This window comes from Chelonia mydas, chromosome 9 (genome assembly GCF_015237465.2).
Source record: "Chelonia mydas isolate rCheMyd1 chromosome 9, rCheMyd1.pri.v2, whole genome shotgun sequence".
NCBI classification, from domain to species: Eukaryota; Metazoa; Chordata; order Testudines; family Cheloniidae; genus Chelonia; species Chelonia mydas.
This window is the reverse complement of record NC_057855.1, coordinates 57289123-57308434: the sequence shown is the minus strand read 5'-3', so window position 1 is coordinate 57308434 and position 19312 is coordinate 57289123. Positions and strand designations below refer to the sequence as shown.

Genomic DNA, 19312 nt, shown 5'->3' with positions numbered 1-19312 from the left:
AAAAGTCAACAGCCAATCGCTGTCTCTAGGGGCAGTTCAACTTCCGGGCAGAACGTCGGAAGTACCCGGCCACCTCCCTGAGCTGAGGTACTTCGGTTCCGGCGCTTCGAACCAGGCGCTGTTGGCTGCGGAGGGCAGAGTCCGCGGGCGGGGGCAGCGTGCACTGGCCGCTGGGTCTCCGAACCGCCCGGGGCCCAGGAGGTACAGAGGGAGGGCGGACAGGGGAAGGGGTTTGAGTGGCGCACACGGTGATGGCCGTTACCTGCCTGGGGGCTGCAAGTAGATCACTAGGAGATGAGGTGGGTGGGGCAGGGCGTCTCCTCAGCTGTATGCGCCCCGCTGGGGGGCTCCAGCCCCCTGGGGCCGGGCTGGCTACTCCACCCAGGCTGGGCCATTTCTAGGAAGGAGGCAGCCGATGTCTCAGTGAGACACAGGAAGTCGGGGGCGAATATGGGGCCCCCGCCCTCCAGTGTGCAGAGGGATGGGATTCCCCACTCCCACGCAGGGAGGGAGGCTAAGGAGAGGCCTGGCAGGCCCCTGGGGTCAGTGAGGACTGCATCCCCCAATTAACTTCTGCCTGGGGCAGAGGGGTACGAGGGGGCAGCGTGCCCTGACAGGGCACAGGCTACCTCGCTCAGAACAGGGTGGTCAAAGGCTGGGCAGCTGGTTTGCATCTGACACGCCTGGAATGCAGTGCCCCCATAGGCCTGGCTCATTCACTTGGGAAGGGAAGTGGGGGGGAGGGGGGCGATGACTCTAATTTGGCAGGGGTTTCAAGGTAGATTTTAAAGTCTCACGTGAAGGGGTTGCACTGCCTATGGGCATCAGTGAGCTATACCCTGAGAGGGTCTGTCCCCCACTGGATCCCCTTGTGAAGCCTTTTTGCACCTGAATTGCATGCTCACTGTGACTTCAGCTTCATGTCCTCCAGTAGTCTGGTGGCCAAGGGTTGGTAAATGGCTGCACAGTGATCAGAAAGCATTGATAGGGATGGTTCTGAATGGGGGGAGGCCGGTAATGCCAAGTGGATCTGCAACACATTTTGCCTTCAAATGCCATAATTTCTCTCACCTCCCCTTTTATAACTGCCTGTGCTCATCCTCTCCTGCTTCTTGGCTATCTTACCCTATTTCTGCTTTGCTCTTTCCTTGCTGTGCTCCATTTGCCTTCCTCTCATCTGATCCCATCAAACCTAGATCTTCCATTCCTAACTTCTGGTCAACTCTCTGATTGGTGAATCTCTTCTACCCCTGAATAATTTGAGCAGAGTGGAAAGCTGAGTGTCTGTCAGAGGCCTCTGCTCTATGCAAGTACTCCAGGTAGAGTTGAGAGTGGTTAAATTAGTGGTTAAATGTGTTCTTTTAATACTGGATGGCACATCTGACTCATGGATCTTGCAAGATACAGGCTGATTTAGGGTTGATGGGCTATATTTTCAGATGAGCTCAGTTCTCATATAGGCGCCTAAATTAAATGGCCAGATTTTAAAATCAGAACCAAACAAATTCCCGCGAAAACAATAGGAGGTGCTGGATGCTGCAAGCTTTTGGAAAAACTGACCACTTACTAAAGTGCCTAAATGGTAGCTGAACTCTTCTGAAAATCTGACCTGACCCCTTCTTGAAATACAATTTAGTACAATTAACAACTACAAAATGTTTCACATGGGCACTGACTGTTTAGTACTCCATGAACTGTAGCTCTGGCAATTGTCTGAGATGCAGCTAGAACAATTTCTTCATCTTTTCTTGTAAGTTATTTATTGTATTAATCTTAAAAGCTAATAAACTATGTTTATCACATGATCTAGCCCTCCTACCAACCATTTTCATGCCTATACATGAAAGCCACTGGTGTCCTAGGACTCCTTTAAACTTCAACGGCCTGATACTGAGATGGGCTGAACATCTGCATTCCTTTTTGAAAATACATTGATTAGGTCACAGGATCAATGTTGAAAGATTGATTCTTTAATTATGAAAATTTCAGGCTGAATAATTATTCCGTGTAGAGTGTGGAACAATATGGAGCCAAACCACATTGTGTAGAAAATAAGGAACAGTTTTTATATTGTAAAATAAATAGGAAGCAATCTTATGTCTCCTTTCTGCTGCTGCTTCCTGTAAGCTGTTTGATTGCCTTCTCTGTATAATCAAGAATAGGAGTTTTGTATGTTTTCTCCCTTCAAGTTATTCTCAAGGTTTTTGGTATGAATCTCCCTGCTCTTTACTTTTTCAGATCACATCCATGTTTCTCTTCTGTGTTAGCTTTTTTGTTTTTAAAGAAAGATATTTCTTACTCCAGTTCCATGTCCTCAAGACCAAGCTGTCACTAACTGGGCATCTTGTTGGCAGTCTCACACAAGAGGGACAGGACTGAGTGGGCCATGGGGACTGAATTCACCTGTGGAATTCAGGGCAGAGTTGGAGCACATGTCTGGGTTAGTAAATAGTCTGGAAGCATGTGCAATTCTGTGGGCAAGTTAATGATAGAAAGGTAAGGGAGGTGTCATTTGATTCACAAAAACCTACAGGATCAAAATTCCAGTGGTGTCACCCTCTGAAGCATGGCAGGGGGGACTCAATCCCTCTCTCCTCTCCACACTCCCCCCAGCTCCAGGTCCTCCAGTTGGTGGAATTTTTTGATAATACATTGTCATCGGAAATGGGTCAAGTTGGATATCATTTGAAAGCCCTTTCTCTCACAAACAAGGGTACCCAACATGACAAACCTAGAACAATTGTGTAGATATACATTAGAGAAAATGTTTAAAAATCAACTTTTAAAAATTATACTTTAACACAAGCATGTCAAACATGCAGCCTTCACAAAGCTAAATCATGGCCCTTGACTGACTGTGCTGTGTCATCAGTTAATGCCAGAACTGGATACCTAATTAATTTTTTTGATGTTACAGATTACTGTAAATGGAAGGAGTACTTCGAGTTGATTTGCCATCATTGGCAAAAAAGAAGCAGTTCAGTTCTTTGATTATCGGCTTTGGTTTTTATGCCAAAAGAGTTATAATGAGGCACTGGTTAAGACGTCAGCATCAAGTCAGAAATTACTGGAATCCATCTGCAAATGGTATGCACGTCGTTACATAACATACATTATATAATTTAATTAATTAAAATCCCAAAGTAATTTATTACAAAATCTTTGTTTTTACTTTGGTCTTGATCGTTTTTAGGCATTAGTGTGGAGATAAAGAGTACCATCTAGTAGCTGCATCTTTGGAGAATACCACCGTGGAGGACTGGGTTAAACACAATGCTTCAGTGGCACCTCAAATGCTTATAAGACGTGCGCCTATAAACTGAATTTGGAAAGGCTGGAGAGAAAGTACATCAAGCACCCAGGAAAATGTTGAAGATGCCAGGATCAGTGCCATCTGTGGGCGAGTCTTTGCTGCTCTTTATTTGATCTGTCAGGACTGCTAATTGGCATTTGTATCTCGTAGCACTGGAAGACTTTGTTAAATACTACTTTGCTTTAGATTTAACCAGCTATACTGTGATGATTGCCTGGTACCTCCCTGAAATAAGAGGTGTAGAAAAATTGGGTTGTTAAAAGATTGCCAGCTCCCTTCTGTGCACTTGGTTCAGATGATGCCCTAGAACATAAAAACAGAGCAACGAAAGTGAAAGGGGATAGAGTTGGATACTGTGTTATGCCCAAGGCTCTTTCACAGTTTTTCCTGACAAATCCAGCACTCCATCAAGTTTTGAATGAAACATTAAGTATGGCTGGGATGACTTCCCCAGAAAAAACGAAGCACCATCTAAATTCATTAGGTGCAGTTAAATGCCAAGAAGGGTCAATTTTAAAGCTACAGGATGAGCTTATTTGCACTGGCAACCGGAGCTCATTAATATTATGATAAAAGCAGTCTTCAGTGATGAGATAGCTGATGATGTCAATCAAATGCATACTTTTGGTCATGATTTGTATGAAACCTTTAAACCCCAAAGAATTATCCCAGGCTCTTTCAATCTACGGGCTCCAGTCAAGAAGAACTTGTGCTCTTATATAAGAGATAAAGTCAGATTGAAGGTGGCAGGAACGATTACTGAGCTAACCACACATAGGACATTATTTGCTCTTTTCCTGGTTGTGTCCAGATCTCAAAATGATGTTGATATGTGAGACTTTGAAAAAGTACAAGTTCTCTGCGGTACCACAATTGTTCCATCACATTCAAACATCAATGTATTGTACCAGGCGAAAAGCAAACTAATGCACATCTTCCATTATGTTCCTAAGCCACCACCAATTAACAATGTGACCTGTACCTTATATCAGCAGAGGCCTTTCAGCATAGCAATCATAGATGCTATGGCTGAGGTACATGCTCTCAACAAACCAGAAATGGTTAATACCTGCCAAGATTTGGCTGAACACTTCATTATGAGGCTACAGAGAAAATATTGGATGTATGATGAAGTCCACCTTGCATTTGACATGTATGCAGAGAAAACAATGAAAAATATTACCATGAAGAAGAGACTCCATGGTATTACACCTGTCCAATACAAAATAATTGACTCCACAAACTTCTCTAATGTCACAATGGAAGGTTGACTGGAAAGACCAAATTATCTTACTGGAAGGCACTTGATTCAGCCTCCAAAGACTCTTTCCTCGCTCTTAAGGTACTCAGAACGGCTGAGACAGTCACTGATGAGGTCATAAATGCACTGGAGGCATTCGTATGCTGAGTTTATCATTTTAAGACCAACATGACAACACTCGCAGAGCTACATAGATTGTTTTCCAAGAAGCAGACAAATGGAGAAAAATTGCCACGGACAAGGGGTGCATTTATACCTGCTAACCCAAGGGCAAATTATTGAGCAATGGAATCACTCCAGGATGATTGAACACATCCAAAACTATTCTCTCTATTGGACATGGATGAGTCTTATGTGTGAAATACCATATACTCCTGAATTAATCCTTCAGCTAATCAAATGCTCGTGTGCAAAGACCAAATGCTTACCCGGTAAATGTTTGGCCATCAGCCTGTCCTGTACGGAGATGTGCGAGTGCGGCATGGACGAGGATCGGTGCGACAGCGTCTAGCCGTGGTGCCCTAGATAGAGATGACATGGATGGCGATTTTGCTGAATAAATGTTTTCAGTCCTACAAGTCAAAGTTAACTTCCCTAGGATTACCAAAGATCAGTCTTTTTTTTTTTTATGCAAGCAATGCATTCCTGCGTTGAAGTATAATTAAATAAAATTGATTTTTAAGCATTTTCTCAAATATAATTGTTCTAGGTTTGTCATGTTGGATACCATTATGTTCGTGGGAGAAAGAGCTTTTGCGTGATACCCATTTCCAACAATACTCTATTGTCAAAATTTCCACTGACCGGAGGACCTGGAGCTGGGGGGAGGAGGATGCGAGTTCCCGCCTGTCGCAGAGGATAATACCATTGAAATTATGATTCTGTAGATTTTTATGAATCAACTGGCACTTTGCTGTCACTGTCTGGCCCCTCTCTGTCATTAACTTGCCCACAGAATGAGATTTTACTACATTACACTCCCAGACTAAAATGGAAACTTGCACAGCTGCTGCCCATGCTGCATCTTTCACTAGCACCACATTCATACCAAATAAATATACATCTGTATTTTTCTAATCCAAGCATAATCTAATAGTATTTGTAGACTTTATGGCAGATGTCACAGTCACACCACCCTGTGCTGTGATCCTGTTAAGATTTAGCTAAACAAGATCAAATTGGGTCAGTACTTGGATGATAGACCACCAAGGAAAACTAAGGTGCTGTAGGATGTAGAGTTGGTGATCCAATAGGTGTCAGTTAGAATGGAACTGAACTGATGCCCCAATGTGGTGTTGGGGGGAACTGTGCTATTGGAAGTTCTGTCTTTTGACTGACACATTAAAATCAAGATCTTGAGCATTCGTGATCATTATGGAGCCCATGGAGTAGGGCAGTATCCTGGCCAAATTCCAACTTGGGTAATTACATTCTGCTGACTTAAGGTGTACAGTGATGGTTTCCACATATCGGTGTTGGATAAAGTGACTCCTATGCATAGTTTGTGAATCAATTCAAGTCTGTAAAGCACTTTGGGATCTTCCAGAATGAATGGTGCAATAGAAATGTCACCTTATCCTTTACAGATCGTTCCAGAAAGCCTCTTGTTGAATGACTTCAGCTCTGATTTCCTTGAAGTGCCAATTCATTATTCGGTATGTCCAAGGTGTATGGGATAGCAAGGGAGTGTATTTTCCCTGTGTAGGTTGCACTGAGGCAGTTGTTAATTTTTTTCTCTTTCTGAACTCTCCTCCTGTTTTTGTACCCAGATTTGATTACTTACATGCAATGTTTGCCTTGTACATGCACAAGTTTTCTGGATGAGATCACTGTATTTCATTGAGATATTGCTTCTGGTCTATAGCAGGAAGACCTTACACTGATTAGTTCTTAATTCTTTTACTCCACGTTAAAGATAGAACCAAGAAAAAGCGGTTACTCACCTTCTCGTAACTGTTCTTCAAGATGTGTTGTTCATGTCCATTCCAATCAGGTGTGTGTGTGTGTGTGTGCACACGTGCACGGTAGCCAGAAGATTTTCCCATAGCAGTATCTGTCAGGTCGGTCTGGGGGCCCCCTGGAGTTGCTCTTTCATGGCGCTCAATATAGAGCCCTGCCAACCCGTCGCCCCTTCAGTTCCTTCTTGCTGGCTACTCTGACTGAGGGGTAGGAGGGTGGGTATTGGAATGAACATAAACAACACATCTTGAAGAACAACAGTTACAAGAAGGTGAGTAAACGTTTTTTCTTCTTTGAGTGCGTGTTCATGTCCATTCCAATCAGGTGATTCATAAACCCAGATTCAAGAGGTGAGGTCAGAGTCGTCCACTGATTGGAGCACCACTCTTCCAAAGGCCACATCATCTCTGGCCTGCTGGGTGATTGCATAGTGTGTGGTGAAAGTGTAAATGGGGGACCACATTGCCGCTCTGCAGATTTCCTGGGTGGGAACCTGCACAAGGAATGCTGTTGAAGAGGCCTGAGCCCTGGTGGAATGCACAGTGATTGAAGGAGCAGGTACCCCTGCTAGGTTGTCACACTCCCGGATGCAGGACGTGATCCACAACGAAATCTGTTAAGAGACAGGAAGACCTTTCATTCTGTCTGCCACGGCCACAAATAACTGCACCGAGTTTCGGAATGGTTTCATTCTCTCGCTGTAGATGGCTAGCACTCTGTGGACATCCAATGAGTGAAGTCTTTGCTCCCTGCCGCTCGAGTGCAACTTAGGATAGAATACCGGGGGGAAGATGTCCTGGTTGATGTGAAACTGGGAAACAACCTTTGGGAGGAAAGCCAGGTGAGGTCTGAGCTGGACCTTGTCCTTATGGAACACAGCGTACGGGGGCTCTGAAGTCAGGGCATTGAGCTCAGACACCCTCCTGGCTGAGGTTATCACTACCAGAAACGCTACCTTGTATGAAAGATGGAGCATGTTGCCAAAGGTTCAAAGGGCGGTCCCATGAGTCTGGAAAGGACCAGATCGAGGTCCCAAGCCAGGACAGGCTGCCAGACATGCGGGTATAGCCTGTCGAGCCCTTTAAGGAAACGGCTGACCATAGATTTGGCAAAGACTGTGTGGCCCTCTGTACCTGGATGAAGGGCAGAGGTGATGACCAAGTGAACCCTTATTGATGACATGGACAGCCCCTGGATGGAGATGGAGGAGATAGTCTAATATAAGTGGCACAGAGGCAAGCATTGGGTGAATGATGCTGCACCAACCAGATTGAAAATCTCTTCCACTTAGCAAAGTAGGTAGCCCTGGTGGAGGGCTTGCCTAACTGAGTCTGAGCAGGAGAGCTCCATTGCGTTCAGCCATGGAGCTTCCACACCATGAAGTGCAGCGACTCTAGGTTTGGATGTTGGAGACAGCCATGATCCTGAGTTAGTAAGTCTGGGAGGAGTGGCAAGGTGACTGGAGCTTCGACAGACATTTCCAGGGGTGATGTGTACCAGTCTTGGCGGGGCCAGACTGGAGCTATCACAATCACCAAAGCTTCTTCCCTCCATATCTTGAGGAGCACCTTGTGAACGAGAGGGATGGGCAGGAACGCGTATAGGAGATGGCCTCCCCATAGGAGGAGGAACATGTCCACGATGGATCCCAGGCTGTGATTCAGGAAGGAGCAAAACTGCTGACACTTCCTGTTGTGTCGCGTGGCGAACAGGTCTATCTGGAGAAAACCCCACTGATGGAAGTTTGAGTTCACAATGTCTGGGCGAAGGGACCACTCATGGTCGTGGAACGACTTGCTGAGATGGTCCACCAATTCATTCTGTACTCCAGGGAGGTACGATGCTTGCAGGTGTATCGAGTGTTCTACACAGAAGTCCCATAGTATGAAAGCTTCCTGGCACAGGGGAGAGGAGCATGCACCCCCATTTGTTGATATAAAACATAGCCGTGGTGTTGTCTGTCATGAATGATACACATCTCCCTGCTAGATGTGCTCAGAAAGTCTGGTATGCCAGGTGTACAGCTCTCTGACATTGATGTGGAGAGTGAGATCTGCCTGAGACCAGAGGCCTTGTGTTCTGAGGTTTCCCAAATGTGCCCCCCAGCCCAAGTCTGATGTGTCCGTCACTAGCAAGAGGGATGGCCGAGGGCCGGAGAAAGGGACCCCTGCACGTACTACCTGTGGATCGAGCCATCACAGGAGGGAATCGAGTACCAGGTGAGGCAGGGTTACAATCCTGTCTAAACTGTCCCGGGCTGGCCGGTACACTGATGCCAGCCATGACTCAAGAGGTCGAAGTCTGGCATGCTGTAGTAAGTAGGTACAAGCTGCCATGTGTCCTAGAAATTTCAGGCAGTTCTGTGCTGTGGTGGGAACTGTCTGAGACCTTGAGTAATGTCACCTAGGGCTTGAAATCTCGCTTCTGGAAGGAATGCCCTGGTGTGTGTTAAGTCCAGTAGCATCCCTACAAATTCTATCCTCTGAACCGGGGACAGCTTTGATTTCCCCTCGTTCAGTAGCAGGCCCAGTTCGTCGAAAGAAGCTCTTATGAAGGCGAACTGCGTTTCTACTTTGGTCCTGGATCAGGCCTTGATCAGCCAGTCGTCGAGGTACGGGAACACCTGTACCTGTCGCCTGCGGAGAAACACGGACACGACTGCCATGCACTCGGTGAATCCTTGAGGTGCGGCTGAAAGACCAAATGGGAGGACTGTGAACTGGTAGTGGGTGTTGTTGTTCACCACAAACCTGAGGTATTTTCTGTTGGACGGAGTTGTTATTATGTGAAAGTATGCATCCTTCAAGTCGAGGGCGACATACCAGTTTCCTGGATCTAATGAGGGGATGATGGAGGCCAAAGAGACCATGTGGAACTCAAGCTTCTTCACGAACTTTTTGAGTTCTCACAGGTCTAGGATGGGCCTGAGCCTGCCTTTGGCTTTCAGTATTAGGAAATACCGAGAATAGAAACCATTGCCCTTCTGCTCCTGAGGAACCTCTTCCACTGCCCCCAGCAAAAGGAGCGAGTGCACCTCCTGTATAAGGAGTTGCTTGTGAGAGGGATCCCCGAAGAGGGACAGTGAAGGATGGTGGGAAGGCACAGAATTGGATGAAGTATCCCCTCTCTACCATACGGTGCACCCAGCAGTCTGAAGTGTTACGGGACCAAGCACAGTAGAAAGGGGACAGTTGGGACGAAAAGGTAAGGCGGGGTAGATCCAGTTTTTGTCTGGTGCGCTGTCCTTGACTGCACCTTCAAAAGGCCTGTTTCAGACCGGAAGGTGGCTTGGATTGGACAGAGCCCTGGCCTGATGATGGGTGTGGCCTTTTCCTGCCACTCCTGTTCCTCCTCTGGGAACCGTCCTGATGGTTCCGCTGGCAGAAGCGTGGGGGAGGTTGTGGTCTAAAATGCTTCTGCTGCATAGTTGGAGTATGGAGGGCCAATGATTTGAGAGCGGTTCTCGAGTCCTTTAGGCTATGCAGCCTTTTGTCTGTTTTCTGGAAAAAGAGAGCCAAACCCTCGAATGGGAGGTCCTGAACAGTCTGTTGGACCTCACATGGCAGGCCCGAGACCTGGAACCCCTGAATCATGGCTATGTCCATAGCTATCACGCAGGTAGCCGCATCCGCTCCATCCAGCGTGGCTTGCAGCAAAGCTTGTGAAATGAGTTTCTCCTCTTCCCACCAGAGCCAAAAACTCGGTGCAGGAGTCCTTCAGCTCTGCAAATTTTGCCATTGTCCCGCATGTGTTGTAGCAGTACCTGCTGACAATGGCCTGCTGATTAGAGATGTGGAGCTGCAATCTGCCAGTGGAATAGACCTCTCTCCCATAAAAGTAGAATCATTTTGCCTCACGATTCTTCGGGGAGGGTCCCTGGAAGCCCTGGCGTTCACGTTGGTTGGCAGCATCAACAGCAAGAGAGTCAGGTGGGGGATGGGCATACAAATGCTCATAGCTCCTGGACGGCAGAAAGTAGCACCTTTCGTTGTGCTTAGTTGTAGGGGGCAATGAGGCTCGGGTCTGCCACAAAGTTTTTTGTGGTGTCAGAGATGCTCTTTGTAAGAGGCAGGGCGATACGTGCAGGTCTGGAGGGGTTAAGGATGTCTACCATTGGATCTGCGTCCTCCACTACCTCCTTCACCTGAATGCCCAGGCCCTGGGCAACCGTCGCAGCAATTGCTGTAGAACCCTGCTGTCCTCCAGGGCTGGGGCTGTAGCCAGGCCCACCAGTGCCTCGTCTGGTGAGGACGAGGAAGAGACCCACGTAAGGGGTGGCTGCTCCCTTCCTTCTGCACCCAAAGGGTTCTGCGGCACCTGGATTTCTTGGGCCGGTGCCCACTCAGATGGCGTTGTGCCCCTCGGTGTCAGGACTCAGCACCGGTGTCAGTGTATGCAAAGTGTAATCGGTGCCAAGACTGTCGCTGGTGCCGGAGCCATTGTCAGTGTTGGAGACGTCGGAGCCAAAACAACTGGGGCTGGTGCAGGCCATGCCGGTGCCACGGTGCCAGAGGCGATGGGATGGTGACATTGGGTAGCAATGCAGCTACCCGTGATCCTACTGATGCCAATGGTGCTGGCAGGGGTACAAACATGGCTGAGGCCACTAACATTGCCCTGGGATATGACCCTTGGCTTTGATGAAAAGCCCAGGGAGGCCAAAAGGGCCATTGCGCCAGGGGCTGCCATTGTGCGGGCCATGGTGCCAGGTAAGGGTGCTGGTCCTGTGTTGACATGGACCATCTGCTCCTACTCGACCGATAGGAGTCTGACTCTGAGGTGTCTGAAAAAGAGGACCACAGAGGAGCAGTATTTCTGGGTGCCGACCATTCGTACCGAGGGCTCAGGGACCATCGCAGCTGCTGAATCTGTTCCAGTGCCCCGGAGTGGCGCGCTGGAGTTGGAGATCAGCAGGGCATCATGGCGGGCTTTCCCCCTTGAAGGCGCTCTGCGAGCGACCAGTGTTGGTGACCTGTCCCGTCTAGGAGGGGAGAACGGTGCCATGAGATGGAGCAATTCTTGGGCTGCCTCGAATGCCTCCGGAGTTGAAGGGAGGTGCAGCTCCCAGGTTGGCCTCGGCAAATGAGGAGGGTCTGAACTCAACCGTCCTTCCGCGTGGGCAGGAGTCTACACGACTGTCACCGGTGGTGGAGCGGAAGTAGTGTGGCCCAACTTGGGTCTCACGATGGCTAGCTCCTTAGGCCTAATGGGGAGAGCGACCCCTCTCCGGCCTCTTCTTTTGCGGTACCGGTGACTCCATGTGGCATGTGAGCCATGAATGGAGCCGGTGCCATGAGTACTTGTCCTTACTCAGCACCGGTGCTTGTGCTGATGGTGCTGGAGCGCTCTGCATCGAGGAAGAGGAACGCGGTGCAGGTCAGTCGACCCGGGGTCAGACTTGGGGTGGAGTGCAGCCTCCATTAACAGGACCTTCAGGCACTGATTTCTGTCCTTTTAATGTCCTGAGCCGAAAGGTCTTGCAGATGGTACAACGATCCTTCTGATGGTTCTCTCCTAAACACTTCAAACATGAAGTGTGAGGATCGCTTCTGGGCATACGCTTGCTGCAGACTTCACAGGCTTTGAAGCTCGGAGACCCTGGCATGCCCTGGCGTCAAGAGAGTGAGGAGGGGACCCCCCCCCTCCCCAAGAAAATTTAATCTAACACTAAGGGCTCCTAACTATTTAATTAACACTACAGAGCTAATGAAAACTATGTATATAGACTGCTAAATGCACTTGCCAAGACAAGAGCACAGGGAAGTTCCAGCAAATCGTCACTGGTGGTAAGAAGGAACTGAGGGGGTGGTGGGTCGGCAGGGCTCTATAGTGAGCGCCATAAAGGTGCAACTCCAGGGGACACCCAGACCGACCCGACGGATGCTGCTATGGGAAAATCTTCTGGTTACTGTGCATGTGTGTGGACATGAACAAGCACTCGAAAAAGAATACACTGTTGCCTTATGGTAGTTTTCTTGACCTTCGTTATGCTAACAGGTCAGCTTATGCCAGTCTTAAGAGCGCTGATAAACTTGCTGTTAAACAAGAATCCCAATAGAAAAAGCCACCTCAGTGACTAATATTCTGTTGCCCTCACTGGTATCCGTGACCCTTCAATTAGCAGCTAAGATCTGAAATGCACAAAGTAGTAATGGCTATTGACAAGAAGTTTGTAAATGAATGAGCAGTTCTCCCAGCCTTTCAAAGAGATCTGATGATTCAGAGTGGCAGCACTGCAAGTGCCAAGTATGAGATAATCAGACCTGCAGAGCCGTATGCTGCATAGGCAGGATTGTTTCTGGAATGACTTTGGTTCTTTCTAAGCTACTTTCACCTATTGTTGGTTGCCAGTCCTGCCTTTGGGAGTATGAGCATCATTGGCTCTGGACTCTTGTTTAAAGGCACTTTATAAAATAAGGTATTGTTGCACAAAGCCTGTTTCTTAATTAGAACTGTTAATGGAATAAGTAACACCGATTGTAAAGGGTTGTAATGATGGTTATGTAGAGCTTTCATCCCAAAGGATCCCAAAATGCCTTACAAGCTATATACAGCCACATATGCTCCAAACTATGAGCATCTCATGACATTTGGGTATCTTGTTAGTTTCCTGAATTGACTTTTGGGTATATTGCTAGTAACTCTTTTTGTGAGCACACGATGGCACCATTGAAACCAGGTAGTTTTCAGGCCTAACAGTTTGCTCCATGAATTTGTTCAGAGCTGAGGGGAAACATGCGTGTGTCCTGTGTGTTGATGCTGCATGCCTAGTGGGAGTGTCATAACAAATGGTTGAGGGAATGGCAGAAGGAGGGGACGCCGGTGCTCCGCCCATCCATCTCTGGGTGCGACGGGTAGGCGTCTACTGTGATGAACGCCGTAAAACATGGCTCGTGGCTGTGGAAGAGGCAAGTGACTTTCAAGCTTCTCAGTGATCATAGTTCTGATATTGTGGATGTCTTTACTGCATTGCTAATAACTGACTTATTCTTCTCTTGTGTACTTTCCCCTAGGAGGCAGGTACCCTGAGGGCCCGGATTCAACGAGTTCGGGTCCCCCTGGGTGAGGCACTGCGACCCAGCCAACTTCCCCCATCACAACTGCCTCACATGTGGCAGCTTTCCGAGGGCGAGCAGTACAGGGATAGTAACTCTCGCATTTGGGAGATACAGCACCATCTAATGGTAAGACTGGTGGCAAACCTGAGTCATTCATGTTTGTGAAGTGATTTGAGATCCTTGAGGAAAGGTGCTGTAGTAGGGCAAAGAAATATTATTATTGACGTATATTAGCTCTTTGCCACAGTGGTCTAGGTGTACTGAACTTTTCCTTGTCATATACAGATCAGGGGAGTTGAGGAGCTGCTGCTTAGACTCATGCCCGGTGATTAACCTGGTAAGTGTTGCCATTTCCTCTCTTTCTTACTCTTCTTTAACTATTTGTAGTGGTCCTTTAATATGAATTTTTGTCTTTCAGGAGCGGTGCCTCTAGGAAGATGTCCCTGTTTGTTTTGTACAATATATGATTCTCTCACCTCAGAGGTGGGAGGTGGCAGCTGTTTAACAGCACACAGCAGCACCACACAAGAGTTTAGGACAGGCAGTGAAGAAGAGTATCATGTCCAATTGAAACTACAAGGGGCAGTTTTAGGTAGGCAGAATGTAATTTCCCTGACTGGAGTTTGGCCAGGATACTGGGGCTAATGCCCCATCTGTTTTGAAAAGTGCCATGGGATTGTTAATGACCATGAATGGTCAGAATGTCTTTCATATCCTATCCACAAGACAGTACGTCAGCATCTCCTAGCACTGTGTGTGGGGACTTTGGCTTAATGGTGGCTCAGAGGGAAGAGTGATGCCCCAACACCACTTCCTGCAGCATCTACATTTTCTTTGGAGTCTTCCATCCAACTACTAATCCCATCCACCTCTGCTTTCCTTTTGATCTCAAAGTGTCATGATGATAGGTCAAACTGGGTGTCAAAAACCCTATCTTAAAGGTTTGAGTCTGATAAGGTCATCTGCTGCATTTTTTGCTAGGTTGTTTTAATCTACTGATCGCCAAGACATTTTCTTTAAAAAAGTAATCCTTTTTTAGGACCACAAAAATGATGCTTTTATTTATAAATTCCTTCTCCAGAGGCAGTTCTATGACAAATGCTGTTTCCCTAGAAGCGCCGCTCCCCCCCAGCAATGTTAGTACATCAAAAGATATTTGAGCATAATAAGCTCTGAGTTGAGCTCTTAAACTAAAACAACCATGTTCATTTAAGCATCCTTCAGATTCAACGTGGGTGAGAGTTCACTAATTGCCAAGTGGAAAAAGAACTAGATTTGACCAGGAAGAGATTTTCAGGTTTTACAAGATGAACCCTTCAAGATACCCATCATCCACTTTTCATTCCTTGCCTAACTCTAGCAGTCCCCAGTGATATCCTAGGGTGTTTAAAGCATTGTTGCTCCCTGGGCCAGTGGAGGACAGGAAAGTGGGGAAGGCTCTGTGGTCGGCTTGTGGGGATAAGGAATTCTTTGTGTGTCTCACAGTAACCCTAAAGCAACGTGAGACTGGCTTTGAATGGGGACCCATCCAATTGTCCATTGTGAGGAGGGTGTATGAGCAGGGAAAATGTGAGCTCCATAGGGTCTAAGTCTTAGGCAGTGCCTTGCCCAGCCCCAAGAGAAAACCCACACCCCACTGTTTGTATAGTAACATTTTCCTATCATTCTAGTTCTGTGGATATGCCCCAGAAGGATCCCTGCCAGAAACAAGCCTGTGAAATACAGAAATGCTTGCAAGGTACCATGTGCAATCTTTTCTTTTTGGTGTCTTTTTTTTTGTTTTGTTTGTTTGTTTTTAAATTTAACCCCATCCTCCTTTCTCCCTAGCAAGAGGAATAAGGGAAGGACAAAAAATAACTTAGTTGCAAATGTAATGTAGTTGTAAAATCAGATTTTAATATCACCACATTGCATTTGATGTGATGTAACTAAACTCCACTACTGTACGACAAAGAGTTTGTCACAATAAAGGATAGTACTTATTTGTGTGTCTGGAGATAGATATATAGGAGAGGCAGTGGTGTTGTAGTATGGGGTAAAGTTTGCATTAACCTGAATTTGGGATGGTCACGTTACTCACACATGGTAAAAGAGCCACAGGTCACTCATCTTGGAAAATCCCGGGTGGGTGTGCGGGTTCTCTCCCATAAGTTGTTCTTGCCAAGGCCCAGGGTTTCAGTCTGTCATCCCTCCCCTGTTCCATATATGTCTGCAGCCAGTAGGGGAAACCACAAGAGGCTCTCTGCGGAGAGATGATGCTGAGCTGTAGATGTCCTCCTCATTAAGCCTAGATTCATCAGCCTCCTTGCTTTCCCAGTGGCTGAGAGAAGCTGGGATGTGAATGAGAGCTAACTGGCCAGGGCTCATTCCAGCTAACCTGAAAGGGATGCTCATTGGTCAGGGAAAGCACCAGAGCAATGTACCCTCCTTTGGTCTCTTCAGCTCCTGTTTGCGCACAGCGAGATGTACAGGGGAGATGACAGGAGGCCTGTGTTGCTCCTAGGCTAGATCACTGCTGTGGGCTCTAGTTGGGGTTACCCTGGAAGGATGTAAGCCAGACAGAGTTACTCTTCTCTTGGAAAGATTCTAATGCTTGTTCTGGAATCCCCAAGTTGCTCTTTATTAGTCTCTCATTGAGTCACTGTTTCCTCCCTCTTAGTCTTCAAAAAGCTTGGGAGAATGATTATAGCAGTGCCTGTTTGGGCAGTGCAATCTCCATCTCTCTTAACTAGGCTTGGCAGAATTAGAGTTTGCTCTTTTGATAAAAAGGAGTACTTGTGGCACCTTAGAGACTAACAAATTTATTTGAGCATAAGCCCACAAAAGCTTATACTCAAATTTGTTAGTCTCTAAGGGGCCACAAGTTCTTTTTGTGGATACAGACTAACACGGCTGCTACTCTGAAACCTGTCACTGTTTGTTTTTTATAATTTCAATGAATAATTTTCATTTTTTTTCAGTTTGTAACTATTTTCAAAATTGCACAATTATGGGGTTTAAACATTTTTTATTTTTATCCATTTAAATTTTCACAATTACAGGAAATCGGGGTTGGGGGATCAGTGATTGACTGTCATTAAATGTTGAAATTCAAAAAGATAAATATCCTTAAATCAAACTCTAATAAGTTCTCAAGCAGCATTTTTCTTCCTTTGCCGATCTGGAAATTTTGATGATTATTGATGGATGCCTCAGTTTGTGTGTGTAGGGTGAAAGTGACATTTACCAATAAAAATCTAGTCCTTTCAAGCCTACTTTATAGGGGGAGGTAGGTAACCCTCTGGCCAGGAAAGCTTCCTGCAGACAGAGACTTTATTAGCTAGCACCACTGTTCCACCTGCAGCAATAGCTGCTCAGTCATGCTAGGGGCTACCTCCCTCAAAATTCTCACGTTCTTTGAAGATGGTGAACCTGTAAAACATTCTGGGACATTACAGGATCGAACAAGCTGTGCTGCCAAGCTGAGTGTCAGTTTCAGAATGTAAAGATTAAGGGTGGTGTTGGACAAGTAACCTATGTTCTGCAGTGTTTGAGAACGCTTAGCACCCTGAGGCACTATAGCCTCAACGAGTGCCACAGCTATCACTGCTTCTTAGAACCTGGGGTACGGTAGACACTGGGAAGGGAAGGAGAGAGCTGTGTGCATATGTGAGTTGACATCCACTAGAAAGTTGCTCGTTCCTAGTCTCAGCACTTTTGAGCTAATTGATGGCTCTGTGAGAAGAGGTATTTCACACAGGAAAGGGTGCAGGGGGCCTCACACTGCTCTGCGGAGCTCTCTGCCTGCCCCCCAGGAATGATTCTTCTTGCTGGTTGCAACCCATCTCTGGCCCCTCTTATGGTGCCCAAAGGCCTCTTTGACTAACTTGAGTGAAAAAAACCAAACCATGCATCTCTCTGCATTTGTACTGTGTTCTTCATTTGGTGTAAGGTTTAAATTGAACTGTAATCATTTATGGGTGATCTCAGAATTGGATGGGGAATAAATCTGTGGGAGAACAGAACCAAAGTCCAAACCCAGCTAGAGAGAGCAGGGGTTGCAGGGCAGGGAATCAGTGAAGATTTGTTAATAAATGTGAAGTTTTCCACCTAACAGTGGTAGATACACAATTGGGAGGTGGGTCATGCACCCCCTTAGCTGTACTCCCTCCATTAAAGCAAGTTGTTTGCACCTCATTTCAACACCATTTCCCCAGAACTAAGCAGCATAGCTATTGCAGAGCAGGGATCTGGATGGGATGGGGAAGTGGCCACAAGAGGATCAAGCTCAATCCACAATGTGAAAGAACTTAACTGGGTTAGATGAACCCCCTTTTTCATGCAATTTGCTCACTAGTGCAGGATTAGCATCTCCATTCTTTTATTTTACAGCCAACAACTATCTGGAGGCTAGATGTGAGGCTGTGCTCCAAGACATGAGAAGATGCTGCGCCCTGTACCCCAAGGGCAGATCCATCTGTTGTTCGGGGTTTGAGAAAGAGGAAAAAGAGAGGGAGAAGCTTAAGGCAGCTTCAAATGGGATTCATGCAGCACCACAGTAACAGGCTGCAGCTCCAGCTCCAGGAGGTTATGGAGCGTGGGCCTCTCCTACAGACAAAGTAGCATGCAAGTGGCAAATAAGAATAAACCGGTTAAAATAATGCATTATCCACACTGATAAGGAAGCCAGAGAAGAATCCATCATAGAATAAAACGTCCTGTGCACCAAATGTAAAATGCAATACAACAGATGGGCTGTTCAAAGGATTATGTTTTCTATCCCAAACTATTGTGACTTACAGTGCATTACATCTCTCTAAATACAGTTTGTTTCTGATGCTTAATTACTCAGTAATCCATTCTCAGAATAAGAATTTGAGGGTGAAATATAAAACTTTTTCAGCCTTCTGGCAAAGGACGTACAGGAAATAAGTTCAAGGAGAGTCTATTGAATGTGATGCATTAAGCAAGACCATCTCTGAGTAGCAGAAATATTCCTATCATTGAGCCATAGTTTCCCAAAGACGTGATCTGCTTTTCTAGTGCTTAAAGCAAGAATGGGATTCAGCTCTGGGGTTTATTCCCAGCTCTGCCACAGTTCATCTGTGCCCATAAGTCACTTCACCGAGGTGCCTGTTTCCTCAGTTGTGCAATGGGGTATTGGATTAATGAATAGTTGGACCACATTGCACAATAGTATTTGTATGATCTTAAAGACGTTGAAGTATTTTATTTCAGGGACTGTTAAAGGAATAGATTCTTTTAAAGTAATATTTATGGAAAACTGAGGTGTTGGTATAAAATGGATTTTTATGATGTTGAGAGCAGCAGTCATCTTGTATGACTGAACATCTCTAAGCAATATGACATGCAATGAATTTGTGAGACGACAATGCCCCTTTACACATAGTTCTGTCATACAAAGCCTAAGCAACTTTGTGCACTTCAGGGTGATCATTACACTATCAAGCACAACTTAGTTAAGAAATATAGGTTTTTATGAACAATAACAGACCACTTCAGTTACTGGACATAATAGGCAGATACATCAAAGCACAGATGATAGATCCATTTATGTTTTGTATTCTAAATACCATGATACAAAATAAATGACTGGAAGAATCTGAGTTCTCACTAGGGGTATTTATTCTGTTGTCTGGTTAGAGCATAACTTCTTCTCTCATGTGGTCAGGCAGCTTAGCTGATTTCATGATTCAGGCCCCCACCCACAAATTTTTGGAA

At 46.3% G+C, this 19312-nt stretch overlaps 3 protein-coding genes across 19 annotated transcripts in view; 2 read left to right on the top strand and 1 right to left on the bottom strand.

The window, feature by feature from the left end:
- The first annotated feature begins 34 nt into the window (after positions 1-34).
- CMC4 (C-X9-C motif containing 4) lies at positions 35-19197 on the top strand. Of its 8 annotated transcripts, XM_027818605.3 has the most exons (4): positions 76-201; positions 6161-6229; positions 15262-15329; positions 17963-19197. In XM_027818605.3, the coding sequence occupies exons 2-4, from the start codon at positions 6186-6188 to the stop codon at positions 18130-18132; spliced, it is 282 nt and encodes a 93-aa protein (XP_027674406.1). In that variant the 5' UTR covers positions 76-201; positions 6161-6185; the 3' UTR covers positions 18133-19197. The 8 variants fall into 8 exon arrangements, with proteins under 8 accessions (XP_043378818.1, XP_007056298.1, XP_027674406.1 ...); XM_043522883.1 differs by lacking the exon at positions 6161-6229 and having other exon boundaries at positions 35-87; XM_007056236.4 differs by lacking the exon at positions 6161-6229 and having other exon boundaries at positions 68-201.
- The window catches only part of FUNDC2 (FUN14 domain containing 2), a 31582-nt gene continuing 14218 nt past the window's right edge, over positions 1949-19312 (bottom strand). For 3 of the 9 annotated variants that reach the window (XR_005226689.2, XM_037908402.2, XM_043522881.1), the window contains one exon: positions 1949-5095. Coding sequence is in view for 5 of the 9 variants with exons in the window: in XM_037908402.2 (XP_037764330.1) it covers positions 5021-5095 (75 nt within the window). In the remaining 4 variants the exon portion in view is untranslated. Of the gene's footprint in view, positions 5096-15671; positions 15834-19312 lie in introns of those variants that run through there. The other 6 variants (XR_005226690.2, XM_037908403.2, XR_005226692.2 and 3 more) reach the window with 4 other exon arrangements.
- Positions 7543-15329, top strand: MTCP1 (mature T cell proliferation 1). 2 transcript variants are annotated; one of them, XM_037908406.2, is made up of 4 exons: positions 7543-13441; positions 13547-13717; positions 13877-13928; positions 15262-15329. In XM_037908406.2, exons 1-3 carry the CDS (start codon positions 13322-13324, stop codon positions 13922-13924), a joined length of 339 nt encoding a protein of 112 aa, XP_037764334.1. In that variant the 5' UTR covers positions 7543-13321; the 3' UTR covers positions 13925-13928; positions 15262-15329. The 2 variants fall into 2 exon arrangements, with proteins under 2 accessions (XP_037764334.1, XP_037764333.1); XM_037908405.2 differs by lacking the exon at positions 15262-15329 and adding an exon at positions 14010-14152 and having other exon boundaries at positions 13261-13441.

Coding starts and splice junctions, on each gene's coding strand:
- MTCP1 (XM_037908406.2), top strand. CDS start 13,322: ATGGTTGAGGGAATGGCAGAAGGAGGGGACGCCGGTGCTCCGCCCATC. Junction 13,442..13,546: donor GGCTCGTGGCTGTGGAAGAG/GCAAGTGACTTT, acceptor ACTTTCCCCTAG/GAGGCAGGTACCCTGAGGGC. Junction 13,718..13,876: donor AGATACAGCACCATCTAATG/GTAAGACTGGTG, acceptor TGTCATATACAG/ATCAGGGGAGTTGAGGAGCT.
- CMC4 (XM_027818605.3), top strand. CDS start 6,186: ATGACTTCAGCTCTGATTTCCTTGAAGTGCCAATTCATTATTCG. Junction 6,230..15,261: donor AAGTGCCAATTCATTATTCG/GTATGTCCAAGG, acceptor CTATCATTCTAG/TTCTGTGGATATGCCCCAGA. Junction 15,330..17,962: donor AATACAGAAATGCTTGCAAG/GTACCATGTGCA, acceptor TTTATTTTACAG/CCAACAACTATCTGGAGGCT.